Source organism: Schistocerca americana, chromosome 2, assembly GCF_021461395.2.
Source record: "Schistocerca americana isolate TAMUIC-IGC-003095 chromosome 2, iqSchAmer2.1, whole genome shotgun sequence".
In the NCBI taxonomy this organism is placed as follows: Eukaryota; Metazoa; Arthropoda; class Insecta; order Orthoptera; family Acrididae; genus Schistocerca; species Schistocerca americana.
Window position 1 is genome coordinate 112108946 of NC_060120.1, and position 18986 is coordinate 112127931.

General features: G+C 42.8%; 1 protein-coding gene across 1 annotated transcript in view; it reads left to right on the forward strand.

Annotated features, from left to right (window-relative positions):
• LOC124595238 (transcription factor Dp-1) overlaps positions 1 to 18986 on the forward strand; it is a 220183-nt gene that overhangs the window by 192666 nt on the left and 8531 nt on the right. The window contains exon 10 of the mRNA XM_047133897.1: positions 11080 to 11163. Coding sequence (XP_046989853.1) covers positions 11080 to 11163 — 84 coding nt within the window. The remainder of the gene's footprint in view (positions 1 to 11079; positions 11164 to 18986) is intronic.

Genomic DNA, 18986 nt, shown 5'->3' on the forward strand with positions numbered 1-18986 from the left:
ACACGGAAGAATATACATATCGTGTCATGTTTATATTCGTATTATTCTTATGCTGAATAGTGATACAGTCAGAAACTAAGCACAGCAACTGACTACATTTTTAAATCTAAGATGACCCTAATTTCTGTGCAGAATGTAACGTACCAAAGAGTCATCTGCAAAGATTTTTAAAAGGAGGAAAATTTTCGCTAAACTCTCGTTCAGAAAATCTTCTGTCATACGCAGTCTATTATTTGGTTCTTGTTGATCATTATCGAAGAAAGCAGCAGTTTAAGTAACAACAAATAGCAGACTCTTGCCATTTTTTCGCTTATGAGACAATTCCTCTCCTTTTTTTTAAAAAAAATTGTAAGCCGCGGTAGCACGCACAAAAGCAAGCCTTGCCGCAAGCGGTGACAGGTCGTAAACACGCATTATCAGAATGTAACAAACAACGCACGACACAGTACAATAATGCATTTTCAGCTTAGAGTGACATAAACACCTATAACAAAGAGAACGGCACTTATCAGATCAAAGCAAAATAAGCAATCGATTCAAACCAGACGAAGCACACGAAAAAGGAAAGGGTACCCGTACAAATACGGACGGAGCGCTTGACACATAGCAATGGCTACCTGGTAAAGCTTAACTGCTAAGCTTACGACTCGAAACAACTACTGTAGCTCTATCTTCATCCATTCGACCTCGATTGTGTTTCAAGTTACAATGGATCAACTGTTTTTCGATTTGGAGGGGCGGTCTAAAACTTTTCTCTCACCTTGAATTTAGAGTCTCAAATTTCAGGAGCGGCTTAGATTCGGGAAAAATTTTTTTCGTTGTTTTCGAGTCTCATTTTTCGGGTGTGGCTTAGATTCGAGTGCGGCTTAGATTCGAGTAAATACATGAGCAACAGCTAAATTTCCACCTTTATTATAAATAATAAATGGTACATGTGTCATAGATCCTGATCCACTTAATGTACTATTTTTGGAAAATGAAGCTTCTAATCCAACAGGAATTAAATCAATAGATATAGATTTAACATAGCAATAATCACGTAAACTATGAAAGTGAGCTTTAGATAAAAATTGACTTAATTGATTAGAATACCATTGAGCTGCAGACATTACATAACGTTTACCATAAATATTACCTTGAGCATCTTTAATATCTTGCCAGCTGTGTCCATAGCCCCATGCTTCGAACAAATGAGTATTAATAAAATGTATATCACCATTTTTAATAGCATCTACACTTTTCCACATAGAAAACTTTGATGACTGATCCACACTATTAGTACCACCATCAGTACCACTGTCGCTATTTACAGAACAAATTTGTGCAAAATATTCTTCAGCCATTTCTATTTCGTAACCTGAAGTTTCCTCACGGGTTGCTTATGTTCTGCTGAATCAGGCCGAAGATCTTCTTCAGCTTTCCGTTTTATTCCAAAATGTTTATCTGTTTCCTCAATAGGTGGAGTGTTTAATTCGCTACTATCAGACGCTTCTTGAATGACATCTCGTGGCTCTTGTGGTTCGTCGTCTAAATTAGAAAACAAATCAACAATGGCGCCAAGCACCTCATGTGTATCAGTAGCAGCACGTGTTGCAGATGTAGCTGCTCTTGAAGCATTAATTCTTCTTATTGCAGCCGACGGTAATGAACGAGTTGCACCTGTCTTTTTGTCCTTCCATGTTTTCGACTTGGGCATTATGTTTCCATTGTCACTGCAATACAACTGAACATCTGCCGTCTACTGCAGTCCTTCTATACCTATATCTCTTTGGATAGCCTTGACTGATCACTTGCCAACAGCAACCCACGACCCCGGCACCTTGGCCTTTACAATGTCTGCTTGTGTCTGTGTATGTGCGGATGGATATGTGTGTGTGTGCGTGCGTGCGAGTGTAACCTGTCCTTTTTTCCCCCTAAGGTAAGTCTTTCCGCTCCCGGGATTGGAATGACTCCTTACCCTCTCCCTTAAAACCCACATCCTTTCGTCTTTCCCTCTCCTTCCCTCTTTCCTGACGAAGCAGCCGTTGGTTGCGAAACCTAGAATTTTGTGTGTATGTTTGTGTTTGTTTGTGTGTCTATCGACCTGCCAGCGCTTTTGTTTGGTAAGTCTCATCATCTTTGTTTTTAGATATGTTTTTCCTACGTGGAATGTTTTCCATATATATAACATACATAAAATTCAAGCTTTCGCAACCAACGGTTGCTTCGTCAGGAAAGAGGGAAGGAGAGGGAAAGACGAAAGGATGTGGGTTTTAAGGGAGAGGGTAAGGAGTCATTCCAATCCCGGGAGCGGAAAGACTTACCTTGGGGGGAAAAAAGGACAGGTATACACACGCGCGCGCGCACACACACACACACACACACACACACACACACACACACACACACACACACACACACACACACAAGCAGACATTTGTAAAGGCAAAGAGTTTGGGCAGAGATGTCAGTCGAGGCGGAAGTACAGAGGCAAAGATGTTGTTGAAAGACAGGTGAGGTATGAGCGGCGGCAAATTGAAATTAGAAATCAGCGGAGATTGAGGCCTGGCGGATAGCGAGAAGAGAGGATATGCTGAAGGGCAAGTTCCCATCTCCGGAGTTCTGACGGGTTGGTGTTAGTGGGAAGTATCCAGATAACCCGGACGGTGTAACACTGTGCCAAGATGTGCTGGCTGTGCACCAAGGCCTGTTTAGCCACAGGGTGATCCTCATTACCAACAAACACTGTCTGCCTGTGTCCATTCATGCGAATGGAAAGTTTGTTGCTGGTCATTCCAACATTGAAGGCTTCACAGTGTAGGCAGGTCAGTTGGTAAATCACGTGGGTGCTTTCACCCGTGGCTCTGGCCTTTGATCGTGTACACCTTCCGGGTTACAGGACTGGAGTAGGTGGTGGTGGGAGGGTGCATGGGACAGGTTTTACACCAGGGGCGGTTACAAAGGTAGGAGCCAGAGGGTAGGGAAGGTGGTTTGGGGATTTCATAGGGATGACCTAAGAGGTTACGAAGGTTAGGTGGACGGCGGAAAGACACTCTAGGTGGAGTGGGGAGGATTTCATGAAGGATGGATCTCATTTCAGGGCAGGATTTGAGGAAGTCGTATTCCTGCTGGAGAGCCACATTCAGAATCTGATCCAGTCCCGGAAAGTATCCTGCCACAAGTGGGGCACTTTTGGGGTTCTTCTGTGGGAGGTTCCGGGTTTGAGGAGATGAGGAAGTGGCTCTGGTTATTTGCTTCTGTACCAGGTCGGGAGGTTAGTTACAGGATGCGAAAGCTGTTTTCAGGTTGTTGGTGTAATGGTTCAAGGATTCCGGACTGGGGCAGATTCGTTTGCCACGAAGACCTAGGCTGTAGGGAAGGGACCGTTTGATGTGGAATGCGTGGCAGCTGTCATAATGGAGGTACTGTTGCTTGTTGGTGGGTTTGATGTGGACGGACGTGTGAAGCTGGCCATTGGACAGGTGGAGGTCAACGTCAAGGAAAGTGGCATGGGATTTAGAGTAGGATCTGATAGGATCTGATGGAACCAAAGGAGTTGTGGTTGGAGAGGAAATTCTGGAGTTCTTCTTCACTGTGAGTCCAGATCATGAAAATGTCATCAATAAATCTGTACCAAACTTTGGGTTGGCAGGCCTGGGTAACCAAGAAGGCTTCCTCTAAGCGACCCATGAATAGGTTGGCGTATGAGGGGGCCATCCTGGTACCCATGGCTGTTCCCTTTAATTGTTGGTATGTCTGGCCTTCGAAAGTGAAGAAGTTGTGGGTCAGGATGAAGCTGGCTAAGGTAATGAGGAAAGAGGTTTTAGGTAGGGTGGCAGGTGATCGGCGTGAAAGGAAGCGCTCCATCGCAGCGAGGCCCTGGACGTGCGGAATATTTGTGTATAAGGAAGTGGCATCAATGGTTACAAGGATGGTTTCCGGGGGTAACAGACTGGGTAGGGATTCCAGGCTTTCCAGAAAGTGGTTGGTGTCTTTGATGAAGGATGGGAGACTGCATGTAATGGGTTGATGGTGTTGATCTACGTAGGCAGAGATACGTTCTGTGGGGGCTTGGTAACCAGCTACATCGGGACGGCCGGGATGATTGGGTTTGTGAATTTTAGGAAGAAGGTAGAAGGTAGGGGTGCAGGGTGTTGGTGGGGTCAGGAGGTTGATGGAGTCAGGTGAAAGGTTTTGTAGGGGGCCTAAGGTTCTGAGGATTCCTTGAAGCTCCGCCTGGACATCAGGAATGGGATTACCTTGGCAAACTTTGTAAGTAGTGTTGTCTGAAAGCTGACGCAGTCCCTCAGCCACGTACTCCCGACGATCAAGTACCACGGTCGTGGAACCCTTGTCCGCCGGAAGAATGACGATGGATTGGTTAGCCTTCAGATTACGGATAGCCTGGGCTTCAGCAGTGGTGATGTTGGGAGTAGGATTAAGGTTTTTTAAGGAGGATTGAGAGGCAAGGCTGGAAGTCACAAATTCCTGGAAGGTTAGGAGAGGGTGATTTTGAGGAAGAGGAGGTGGGTCCCGCTGTGATGGAGGACGGAACTGTTCCAGGCAGGGTTCAATTTGGATAGTGTCTTGGGGAGTTGGATCATTAGGAGTAGGATTAGGATCATTTTTCTTCGTGGCAAAGTGATATTTCCAGTAGAGAGTACGGGTGTAGGACAGTAAATCTTTGATGAGGGCTGTTTGGTTAAACCTGGGAGTGGGGCTGAAGGTGAGGCCTTTGGATAGGACAGAGATTTCGGATTGGGAGAGAGGTTTGGAGGAAATGTTAACTACTGAATTGGGGTGTTGTGGTTCCAGATTGTGTTGATTGGAATTTTGAGGTTTTGGAGGGAGTGCAGCTGGAAGTGGGAGATTGAGTAGATGGGAGAGACTGGGTTTGTGTGCAATGAGAGGAGATTGAGGTTGGCTGGAAAGGTTGTGAAGGGGAGTGAGTTGCCTTTCCGGAGGTGGGAAACCAGGAGATTGGATAGTTTTTTAAGGTGGAGGGTGGCATGCTGTTCTAATTTGCGGTTGGCCTGTAAGCGATGCTCTGAACAGCCGGTGTGGATGTGGGAGAGGAAAGATTGAGGACTTTTATTAAGGATGGGAGTTGACGGGTGTGTTGATTGGCTGAGTGGATGTGTAGGTGAAGGATTAGGTGGGTGAGGGCAATGGATTGTTCAGTTTGGTTAGAGCTGGGCTATGTTGATCCTGTGGTGAACTTGTGTAGGTAGATAAAGATGTGCGTAAAGATTAGGTGGTTGTGTTGCCTCCAAAACACGTTACAGGGTGGAGAAATTTGGGAAAATTTCGAAAAATCTACGTGAGGATGTATCTCTGGCTGCAACCCTTCTTTCCATCAGTCCCTATGCCAGTTCCAAACTGAACAATCCATTGCCCTCACCCACCTAATCCTTCACCTACACATCCACTCAGCCAATCAACGCACCCGTCACCTCCTATCCTTAATAAAAGTCCTCAATCTTTCCTCTCCCACATCCACTCCGGCTGTTCAGAGCATCCTCCTACAGGCCAACCGCAAATTAGAACAGCATGCCACCCTCCACCTTAAAAAACTATCCAATCTCCTGGTTTCCCACCTCCGACAAAGGCAACTCACTCCCCTTCACAACCTTTCCAGCAAACCTCGACCTCCTCTCATTGCACACAAACCCAGTCTCTCCCATCTACTCAATCTCCCACTTCCAGCTGCACTCCCTCCAAAACCTCAAATTCCAATCAACACAATCTGGAACCACAACACTCCAATTCAGTAGTTAACCTTTCCTCCAAACCTCTCTCCCAATCCGAAATCTCTGTCCTATCCAAAGGCCTCACCTTCAGCCCCACTCCCAGGTTTAACCAAACAGCCCTCGTCAAAGATTTACTGTCCTACACCTGTACTCTCTGCTGGAAATATCACTTTGCCACGAAGAAAAATGATCCTAATCCTACTCCTAATGATCCAACTCCCCAAGACACTCTCCAAACTGAACCCTGCCTGGAACAGTTCCGTCCTCCATCACAGCGGGACCCACCTCCTCTTCCTCAAAATCACCCTCTCCTAACCTTCCAGGAATTTGTGACTTCCAGCCTTGCCTCTCAATCCTTCTTAAAAAACCTTAATCCTACTCCCAACATCACCACTGCTGAAGCCCAGGCTATCCGTGATCTGAAGGCTGACCAATCCATCGTCATTCTTCCGGCGGACAAGGGTTCCACGACCGTGGTACTTGATCGTCGGGAGTATGTGGCTGAGGGACTGCGTCAGCTTTCAGACAACACTACTTACAAAGTTTGCCAAGGTAATCCCATTCCTGATGTCCAGGCGGAGCTTCAAGGAATCCTCAGAACCTTAGGCCCCCTACAAAACCTTTCACCTGACTCCATCAACCTCCTGACCCCACCAACACCCTGCACCCCTACCTTCTACCTTCTTCCTAAAATTCATAAACCCAATCATCCCGGCCGTCCCATTGTAGCTGGTTACAAAGCCCCCACAGAACGCATCTCTGCCTACGTAGATCAACACCTTCAACCCATTACATGCAGTCTCCCATCCTTCATCAAAGACACCAACCACTTTCTGGAACACCTGGAATCCCTACCCAGTCTGTTACCCCCAGAAACCATCCTTGTAACCATTGATGCCACTTCCTTATACACAAATATTCCGCACGTCCAGGGCCTCGCTGCGATGGGGCGCTTCCTTTCATGCCGATCACCTGCCACCCTACCTAAAACCTCTTTCCTCATTACCTTAGCCAGCTTCATCCTGACCCACAACTTCTTCACTTTCGAAGGCCAGACATACCAACAATTAAAGGGAGCAGCCATGGGTACCAGGATGGCCCCCCTTGTACGCCAACCTATTCAAGGGTCGCTTAGAGGAAGCCTTCTTGGTTACCCAGGCCTGCCAACCCAAAGTTTGGTACAGATTTATTGATGACATTTTCATGATCTGGACTCACAGTGAAGAAGAACTCCAGAATTTCCTCTCCAACCTCAAACTCCTTTGGTTCCATCATATTCACCTGGTCCTACTCTAAATCCCATGCCACTTTCCTTGACATTGACCTCCACCTGTCCAATGGCCAGCTTCACACGTCCATCCACATCAAACCCACCAACAAGCAACAGTACCTCCATTATGACAGCTGCCACCCATTCCACATCAAACGGTCCCTTCCCTACAGCCTAGGTCTTCGTGGCAAACGAATCTGCTCCAGTCCGGAATCCTTGAACCATTACACCAACAACCTGAAAACAGCTTTCGCATCCCGTAACTACCGTCCCGACCTGGTACAGAAGCAAATAACTATAGCCACTTCCTCATCTCCTCAAACCCGGAACCTCCCACAGAAGAACCCCAAAAGTGCCCCACTTGTGACAGGATACTTTCCGGGACTGGATCAGATTCTGAATGTGGCTCTCCAGCAGGGAGACGACTTCCTCAAATCCTGCCCTGAAATGAGATCCATCCTTCATGAAATCCTCCCCACTCCATCTAACCTTCGTAACCTCTTAGTTCATCCCTATGAAATCCCCAAACCACCTTCCCTACCCTCTGGCTCCTACCCTTGTAACCGCCCCCGGTGTAAAACCTGTCCCATGCACCCTCCCACCACCACCTACTCCAGTCCTGTAACCCGGAAGGTGTACACGATCAAAGGCAGAGCCACGTGTGAAAGCACCCACGTGATTTACCAACTGACCTGCCTACACTGTGAAGCCTTGTATGTGGGAATGACCAGCAACAAACTGTCCATTCACATGAATGGACACAGGCAGACAGTGTTTGTTGGTAATGAGGATCACCCTGTGGCTAAACATGCCTTGGTGCACGGCCGGCACATCTTGGCACAGTGTTACACCGTCCGGGTTATCTGGATACTTCCCACTAACACCAACCTGTCAGAACTCCGGAGATGGGAACTTGCCCTTCAGCATATCCTCTCTTCTCGCTATCCGCCAGGCCTCAATCTCCCCTGATTTCTAATTTCAATTTGCCGCCGCTCATACCTCACCTGTCGTTCAACAACATCTTTGCCTCTGTACTTCCGCCTCGACTGACATCTCTGCCCAAACTCTTTGCCTTTACAAATGTCTGCTTGTGTCTGTGTATATGCGGATGGATGTGTGTGTGTGTGTGTGTGTGTGTGTGTGTGTGTGTGTGTGTGTGTGTGTGCATACCTGTCCTTTTTTCCCGCGCGACTGCTACGGTCGCAGGTTCGAATCCTGCCTCGGGCATGGATGTGTGTGATGTCTTTAGGTTAGTTAGGTTTAAGTAGTTCGAAGTTCTAGGGGACTGATGACCACAGATGTTAAGTCCCATAGTGCTCAGAGCCATTTGAACCATTTTGTCCTTTTTTCCCCCCAAGGTAAGTCTTTCCGCTCCCGGGATTGGAATGACTCCTTACCCTCTGCCTTAAAACCCACATCCTTTCGTCTTTCCCTCTCCTTCCCTCTTTCCTGACGAAGCAACCGTTGGTTGCGAAAGCTTGAATTTTGTGTAGGTTTGTGTGTGTTTGTGCGTCTATCGACCTGCCAGCGCTTTTGTTTGGCAAGTCTCATCATAAAAAACAAAGATGAGGTGACTTACCGAACAAAAGCGCTGGCAGGTCGATAGACACACAAACAAACACAAACATACACACAAAATTCAAGCTTTCGCAACAAACTGTTGCCTCATCAGGAAAGAGGGAAGGAGAGGGGAAGACGAAAGGAAGTGGGTTTTAAAGGAGAGGGTAAGGAGTCATTCCAATCCCGGGAGCGGAAAGACTTACCTTAGGGGGAGAAAAGGACAGGTATACACTCGCACACACGCACATATCCATCCACACATACAGACACAAGCAGACATATTTCCCACGTGGAATGTTTCCTTCCATTATATATATATATATATATATATATATATATATATATATATATATATATATATATATATATATATATATATATATATATATAATATGGAAACATTCCACGTAGGAAAAATTAGTTTTATGTATTTTGTAATTTTAATTGCTTATTGCATGATAATACTAATATACACAATAAATTCGATGTCAGTCGGTAACCTTCAGATCCCATAAATACGGCGAAAATCAAAGACAAGCAATCTGTTGGTTGGTTGGTTGGGGAAGGAGACCAGACAGCGAGGTCATCGGTCTCTTCGGATTAGGGAAGGACGGGGAAGGAAGTCGGCCGTGCCCTTTGAAAGGAACCATCCCAACATTTGCCTGGAGCGATTTAGGGAAATCACGGAAAACCTAAATCAGGATGGCCGGACGCGGGATTGAACCGTCGTCCTCCCGAAGAGCAATCTGTAAGCTCCCTTGTAAATACTAAACATTGTAAATTCCATTTATACTGGTATCTCAATCTGTGCTGTAGTTACTTCTACTGGACAGCTGATAATCTCTTCTGACACTGAAATTTTCCCTTGGTCTCGTATTTAATGTACCTCTAAGGTTTCTATACTTTCCTGTATTTATATAATAAACCTGCCGTCTGTATCTGGCAACAATACCTTTGCATTTCTAAAAAATATTGGGCTTCTTGCTGATATCCATAATTACACACAACAAATTTCCGTTTTGAAGTTGTTAGAGGTTTTCAATGCTGCTTTAACAAAACTTCAATGAAATGTTTATTGGGGGAAGGGTCTATTTCCAGGCAATGGAATGACTCTGGGACAACAGCCATCCAGCCTGCAGTTGAGTCTACACACATTTTGCTAAAGCAACCTGCGTGCATGTCCACATCATGTCTGCTCCTTGTGCAATTGTGCTGAAGTGCAACTACTCATTAGTGAATGTGGTGGTTTTGTCACAGTTGCTATTATCAATGTGTTATGTTACCCAGTAGCCATGTACTGAACTTGTTCACCACACACAGTTTATAACACCCCCTGACTTTAGCTTTGCTAATATATTAATACCTCACTGGTCAATAGTGTTGCCGCTACCCCTTCTAAAGCCTATGCCTAAACATCCTCCTCTTAATCGTGGCACAATTGCGTGCGGATTCGCATCAGCCCACGCATATTGATTGTGAAAATTTAAAATTTGATCACGTTGGAATGAAGCCTCATCCTTAAAGATAACTTTGCATTGAAACCTTAGAGGTACATTAAATACAAGAACAAGGGAAGGTTTCAGTGTCAGAAGAGATTATGAACAACTCAAGTCATAGAATGCTGTATGTGGATAACACTTGCCTTCCAAATTGAACCACCTACCCCATCAAGAACAGTCCAGACTGAGTAAGGCCACTGCAACTCAGACAAAACTTGGTGTTTTAGCATTTTCTTGACAAATCGTCAATACACTCAGAAGCAATCTGGTGCCAGTCTTTCAATTGGATGCTATTTTGGCGACTTGCATGATAACAGGATCATTGTTGATTTTTCTCCAACCATTCTTTTGTTTTGTTGGAGGAAGACAGCTTGTCTACTGAAAACTATTGTTTATACAACTCCTTACGTGCCAGGGTCTGATGCCACTTGGTAACTCAATTTTTTTCCCCTGTAGTTTTAAAATAATTTCGCTTCCAGGATGTCAGTTAACCCAACAGTTTTATTGCTAAATTATGGAACCACCAGTGTTAATTATGGAGCATAACTGGAGAAATAGTTGGGTGCAAAAAACATTCCATTCCATGTATGTGCTGTCCAACTGACTCGCATTTGCCAGCTTGTGGTACATCTGTAATAATTTAAAACATGTTAAAAAGAAAAAAGAAAGTAAGTTGCAGTTTCTCGTGAAGGAACTGTGTTATGGATCACCATGGATATTAATTTGGAAATTACCATCTACTATATAAATTTTCTGCAACTTTGTTACAATTATTGCCTATAATTAATTTTTATTTATTTATTTTTACATTGACTGAAGCGGCGAGTGAAAATTTGTACCAATGCAGGAATTAAACCTGGGTCTCCTGCTTATCAAAATTGTATCTGTATGAGGCCAGTAAAGTTTCTGAAATCATGTTATTTCATTAATTTTTATTTTTTATGCACCACATATTGTGGAAACATGAATTTTTCTTGTAAATTCCTTGACCAAAATGTTTACTAATTGGGTATGTTTGTAGGTCTTGACAGAGGAGAGTGCTCAGATGCAGACCTGCAGAAGGCCAAATCCATGGTTCCCAAAGCCTTGGAAAATTACGTTGTCCGTGAGTATACCTGTTTGTGTTGCTTCAAAGTTGTACCTATATATACGCGTGAAAATTTCAGACACATTCCTACTTCATAATCCTTTTTAGGATAATACCTGCAAGATTAAAACAATTTCCCCCCCCCCTCCTCCCCCCCCCCCTCCTCCTCCACCTCAACCTCCTCCCCCTGCCCCTCCTCCTCCTCCTCCTCTGTGTTGTCTCATAACTGACTTGGTACTTATTGTTGCTTTCATTGTTTGGAATATGTTAAGACTTATTGTTTGTCCTGAGATGTTATTTTTCTGCAAATTATATGGCCTGGTAATTACACAAATACATAATTTTTTTTCCCCACTCTTTCAGTATAACTGTATTAAAGCATACTTTTCTTCTCCTGTGCCAGCAATTTTCTTCTGGTGCTAGAAGAATGACTGACAGCTACTACAGATATTAACAATAACATCTTTCTTGTCAAGCAGTCTGTTTTTACAGGCTCAGGTACAATAGGTCAGGAAAAGACACAAGCTGCATGCTTCAGATTTGTTACATTTGTGTTGACATTATTTAACCAAGGATCATTTTCATTGCCAAACATGATGAATGAAATGAGCTAAGAATTACTGAAAAAAAACACAGTAATTTGACAACACACAGGACTAAATTACGTATTCTTATCCTTGGATACAGGTACCTATATCAGCAGCCGCAAACAGTTCACTGTGCAGTTGCTAAATCTGTGCAACTTCTGAATTCTTAAAATTTTCATTATAGGTTGCACAAAACATATGTATCGTTATTAACTCTAAGACAATGATGAATTTTAGTTCCAGTGCAGTAGTGAAGCTTACAGATAGTACTCAATCTCACTGATCTTGTTATAGGCACTGTTGTGACTGTGACTGACCGTTCATCTCTTTTGAACACTTAAAATTTTGGTTGAATTAAATCAAAGTAACAAACATAGTTTTTGTTTATTCGTGTCAGAAGCATTTACAATGTATAAAATAATGTAAAATATTTACTTGTCACGTGTGTGTATATATATATATATATATATATATATATATATATATATATATATATATATATATATATATATATATATATAAAAACAAAGATGATGTAACTTACCAAAGAAAGTGTTGGCATGTTGATAGACACACAAACACACACACAAAATTCAAGCTTTCGCAACCAACGGTTGCTTCATCAGGAAAGAGGGAAGGAGAGGGAAAGACGAAAGGAGGAGAGGGTTTTAAGGGAGAGGGTAAGGAGTCATTCCAATCCCAGGAGCAGAAAGACTTACCTTAGGGAGAAAAAAGGACAGGCATACTCGCTCGCGCGCGCGCCCGCGCGCGCGCACACACACACACATCCATCCGCACATATGTATGTGTGCGAGTGTATATTATGTGTGCGAGTGTATACCTGTCCTTTTTTCTCCCTGAGGTAAGTCTTTCCACTCCCGGGATTGGAATGACTCCTTACCCTCTCCCTTAAAACCCACATCCTTTCGTCTTTCCCTCTCCTTCCCTCTTTCCTGATGAAGCAACCGTTGGTTGCGAAAGCTTGAATTTTGTGTGTGTGTGTGTGTGTGTGTGTGTGTGTGTGTGTGTGTTTGTGTTTGTTTGTGTTTGTTTGTGTGTCTGTCAACATGCCAACGCTTTCATTTGGTAAGTTACATCATCTTTGTTTTTAGATATATTTTTTCCCACATGGAATGTTTCTGTCTACTATATACAGGGTGTTACAAAAAGGTACGGCCAAACTTTCAGGAAACATTCCTCACACACAAAGAAAGAAAATATGTTATGTGGACACGTGTCCAGAAACGCTTATTTTGCATGTTAGAGCTCATTTTATTACTTCTCTTCAAATCACATTAATCATGGAATGGGAACACACAGCAACAGAACGTACCAGTGTGACTTCAAACACTTTGTTACAGGAAATGTTCAAAATGACCTCTGTTAGTGAGGATACATGCATCCACCCTCCGTCGCATGGAATCCTTGATGCAACCCTGGAGAACGGCGTATTGTATCACAGCCGTCCACGATAGCAGCACGAAGAGTCTCTACATTTGGTACCGGGGTTGCGTAGACAAGAGCTTTCAAATGACCCCTTAAATGAAAGTCAATAGGGTTGCTGTCAGGAGAGCGTGGAGGCCATGGAATTGGTCCGCCTCTACCAATTGATCGGTCACTGAATCTGTTGTTGAGAAGCGTACAAACACTTCAACTGAGATGTGCACGAGCTCCATCGTGCATGAACCACATGTTGTGTCGTACTTGTAAAGGCACATGTTCTAGCAGCACAGGTAGAGTATCCCATATGAAATCATGATAACGTGCTCCATTGAGCGTAGGTGGAAGAACATGGGACCCAATCAAAACATCACCAACAATGCCTGCCCAAACGTTCACAGAAAATCTGTGTTGATGACGTGATTGCACAATTGCGTGCGGATTCGCATCAGCCCACACATGTTGATTGTGAAAATTTAAAATTTGATCACGTTGGAATGAAGCCTCATCCTTAAAGAGAACTTTGCATTGAAATGAGGATTGACACATTGTTGGATGAACCATTCGCAGAAGTGCACCCGTGGAGGCCAATCAGCTGCTGATAGTGCCTGAACACGCTGTACATGGTATGGAAACAACTGGTTCTCCTGCAGCACTCTCCATACAGTGACGTGGTCAACGTTACCTCGTACAGCAGCAACTTCCGTGGCGCTGACATTAGGGTTATCGTCAACTGCACGAAGAATTGCCTCGCCCATTGCAGGTGTCCTCGTCGTTCTAGGTCTTCCCCAGTTGTGAGTCATAGGCTGGAATGTTCCGTGCTCCCTAAGACGCCGATCAATTGCTTCGAACGTCTTCTTGTCGGGACACCTTCGTTCTGGAAATCTGTCTCGATACAAACGTACCGCGCCACGGCTATTGCCCCGTGCTAATCCATACATCAAATGGACATCTGCCACCTCCGCATTTGTAAACATTGCACTGACTGCAAACCCACGTTCGTGATGAACACTAACCTGTTGATGCTATGTACTGATGTGCTTGATGCTAGTATTGTAGAGCAATGAGTCGCATGTCAACACAAGCACCGAAGTCAACATTACCTTCCTTGAATTGGGCCAACTGGTAGTGAATCGAGGAAGTACAGTACATACTGACGGAACTAAAATGAGCTCTATCATGGAAATTAAGCGTTTCCGGGCACATGTCCACATAACATCTTTTCTTTATTTGTGTGTGAGGAATGTTTCCTTAAAGTTTGGCCGTACCTTTTTGTAAACAAAGAAGATGTGACTTACCAAACAAAAACGCTGGCAGGTTGATAGACACACAAACATACACACAAAATTCAAGCTTTCACAACCAACAGTTGCTTCATCAGGAAAGAGGGAAGGAGAGGGAAAGATGAAAGGATGTGGGTTTTAAGGGAGAGGGTAAGAAGTCATTCCAATCCCGGGAGCGGAAAGACTTACCTTAGGGGGAAATGAGGACAGGTATACACTCGCATACACACACATATCCATCCGCACATACACAGACACAAGCGGACATTTGTAAAGGCAAAGAGTTAAGGCAGAGATGTCAGTCGAGGCGGAAGTACAAAGGCAAAGATGTTGTCGAATGACAGGTGAGGTATGAGTGGCGGCAACTTGAAATTAGCAGAGGTGGAGGCCTAGTGGGTAACTAGAAGAGAGGATATACTGAAGGGCAAGTTCCCATCTCCGGAGTTCTGACAGGTTGGTGTTAGTGGGAAGTATCCAGATAACCCGGACGGTGTAACACTGCCAAGATGTGCTGGTTGTGCACCGAGGCATGTTTAGCCACAGGGTGATCCTCATTACCAACAAACACTGTCTGCCTGTGTTCATTCATGCGAATGGACAGTTTGTTGCTGGTCATTCCCACATAGAAGGCTTCACAGTGTAGGCAGGTCAGTTGGTAAATCACGTAAGTGCTTTCACACGTGGCTCTGCCTTTGATCGTGTACACCTTCCGGGTTACAGGACCGGAGTAGGTGGTGGTGGGAGGGTGCATGGGACAGGTTTTACACCGGGGGGCGGTTACAAGGGTAGGAGCCAGAGGGTAGGGGAGGTGGTTTGGGGATTTCATAGGGATGAACTACGAGGTTACGAAGGTTAGGTGGACGGCGGATAGACTCTCTTGGTGGAGTGGGGAGGATTTCATGTAGGATGGATCTCATTTCAGGGCAGGATTTGAGGAAATGAGATCCATCATATATATATATATATATATATATATATATATATATATATATATATATATATATATATATATATATATATATATATAAAAATACAAAGATGAGGTGACTTACCGAACAAAAACGCTGGCAGGTCGATAGACACACAAACAAACACAAACATACACACAAAATTCAAGCTTTCGCAACAAATTGTTGCCTCATCAGGAAAGAGGGAAGGAGAGGGGAAGACGAAAGGAAGTGGGTTTTAAAGGAGAGGGTAAGGAGTCATTCCAATCCCGGGAGCGGAAAGACTTCGAAGTCTTTCCGCTCCCGGGATTGGAATGACTCCTTACCCTCTCCTTTAAAACCCACTTCCTTTCGTCTTCCCCTCTCCTTCCCTCTTTCCTGATGAGGCAACAATTTGTTGCGAAAGCTTGAATTTTGTGTGTATGTTTGTGTTTGTTTGTGTGTCTATCGACCTGCCAGCGTTTTTGTTCGGTAAGTCACCTCATCTTTGTATTTATATATAATTTTTCCCACGTGGAATGTTTCCTTCCATTATATTGATATCATATATATATATATATATATATATATATATATATATATATATATATATATATATATATATATTATATTGATATCATATATATATATATATATATATATATATAATGGAAGGAAACATTCCACGTGGGAAAAATTATATATAAAAACAAAGATGAGGTGACTTACCGAACAAAAGCGCTGGCAGGTCGATAGACACACAAACAAACACAAACATACACACAAAATTCAAGCTTTCGCAACAAACTGTTGCCTCATCAGGAAAGAGGGAAGGAGAGGGGAAGACGAAAGGAAGTGGGTTTTAAGGGAGAGGGTAAGGAGTCATTCCAATCCCGGGAGCGGAAAGACTTACCTTAGGGGGAAAAAAGGACAGGTATACACTCGCACACACGCACATATCCATCCACACATACAGACAGTCTTTAAATATGTCTGCTTGTGTCTGTATGTGTGGATGGATATGTGCGTGTGTGCGAGTGTATACCTGTCCTTTTTTCCCCCTAAGGTAAGTCTTTCCGCTCCCGTGATTGGAATGACTCCTTACCCTCTCCCTTAAAACCCACTTCCTTTCGTCTTCCCCTCTCCTTCCCTCTTTCCTGATGAGGCAACAGTTTGTTGCGAAAGCTTGAATTTTGTGTGTATGTTTGTGTTTGTTTGTGTGTCTATCGACCTGCCAGCGCTTTTGTTCGGTAAGTCACCTCATCTTTGTTTTTATATATAATTTTTCCCACGTGGAATGTTTCCTTCCATTATATTGATATCATATATATATATATATATATATATATATATATATATATATATATATATATATATTATATTGATATCATATATATATATATATATATATATATATATATATATATATATATATATATAATGGAAGGAAACATTCCACGTGGGAAAAATTATATATAAAAACAAAGATGAGGTGACTTACCGAACAAAAGCGCTGGCAGGTCGATAGACACACAAACAAACACAAACATACACACAAAATTCAAGCTTTCGCAACAAACTGTTGCCTCATCAGGAAAGAGGGAAGGAGAGGGGAAGACGAAAGGAAGTGGGTTTTAAGGGAGAGGGTAAGGAGTCATTCCAATCCCGGGAGCGGAAAGACTTACCTTAGGGGGAAAAAAGGACAGGTATACACTCGCACACACGCACATATCCATCCACACATACAGACAGTCTTTAAATATGTCTGCTTGTGTCTGTATGTGTGGATGGATATGTGCGTGTGTGCGAGTGTATACCTGTCCTTTTTTCCCCCTAAGGTAAGTCTTTCCGCTCCCGGGATTGGAATGACTCCTTACCCTCTCCCTTAAAACCCACTTCCTTTCGTCTTCCCCTCTCCTTCCCTCTTTCCTGATGAGGCAACAGTTTGTTGCGAAAGCTTGAATTTTGTGTGTATGTTTGTGTTTGTTTGTGTGTCTATCGACCTGCCAGCGCTTTTGTTCGGTAAGTCACCTCATCTTTGTTTTTTTATATATATATATATATATATATATATATATATATATATATATATAAGACAATTATTTACACTTTTGCCACCCAAAAGTTTGCGACCTCTATTGCATTTGGCATTGCATGTAGCAGTCTTCTGTTGTGCATGTTGTTGGACATTGGGTACACTGGAGCAGGTGGAAGGTCGTCTGCGACAAACATGGTTATACTCAGCCATTTCTGCTGCCAGCTGTGGTAGCATACATAAGAAAACAAATTTGCACCCACTCCCTCTCCCTCTGTCCGCAGCTCGTGGTCTAGTGCCTAGCATTGCTGCCTCTGGATGACAGGATCCCGGGTTCGATTCCTAGCCAGGTTGGAGATTTTCTCTGCTTGGGGACTGGGTGTTTGTGTGTCCTCATCATTTCATCATCATCATCATCTGTGTGTGTGTGTGTGTGTGTGTGTGTGTGTGTGTGTTTGTGTCATATAGGGTTAGGGTTGCCACTTTTCTCTGAGCAAATAAAGTGTATTGGTTGTTACAGGTAGGGAAAAATACTTTGTATGTTAAAGTATTATTTAATTTGCTTAATTTTCAATGCAGAGCATCTTTGCACTCTACATTTAAGATAAATAAATAACTCATTTTTTATCAAGTTCGTGTGTGCTTTAATTCTTTCATCCTGCCACTTAATACTCATCACAATAGAAACTCTCTCTCTGTGAATACTGAAGTAGTGGGAATCGATGATAGAAATGAAATTAATTTTTGCAGATTTGTAAAGTCATACTTTCTCTTATTAAATATTTGTTGTCATTTGTTAGCAGTGGGTAAATCCGCAAAATTTCAGAAATATATAATTGACCACAATTTGTTTAATAATGCAATTTACTTGAAAAAATCATTCATATTTAAATTCAAATTTTACAGCTTTAAATTTTAACCATGTTCACAAAAAGTGAAATTCAACATCGTTTTTTAAATTTATATTTCTTGGTGCTCCAAATAAACTGTTGGTGTCCCTCAAACGAACCTTTTATTTACATGCTCTAAAGGTTTGTCAGCAAATTTATGAAACAGATCTGTGAATTTCCTGGTCAGTTCATGTAAAAACAACTTGTATCATGTCAAACAAAGAGATCTTACTTTCGTTTTATTGGCCGTGTTTAAGATTCTCCAAGATATTATTCACATCCGAAATTCTTATGCAGTTGCCTTTCAAGTATTTTATAGTTTTAATAAATAGGGTTAATTTAGCTACAAAAATTCAAGTAAATGTCAGTCAAGACCTTGTCAGTGTTAAGCACAAATAAATTTTGCAAAATCGTAGAACAAATTCCTTCTGAGCTTACAAAATAATGCTGATTGCTTTCTAATTTAATAATATACATGTGCAGGGTAAAGGAGAGGGCTATTTTGTTCCCATATGGTGTTTCACTTCATGGAACTTGCCATCCACAGATTCTAATTTTTTTATTTTTTTATTTATTTTTTTTATTTTTTATTTTTTTTTATTTTTTTCAGTTTTGCGCTTTTTACAGTAGAGTGGAATTTAGTATAAATTTTGAAAATTACAATGCCTGTGTTGTAAGAC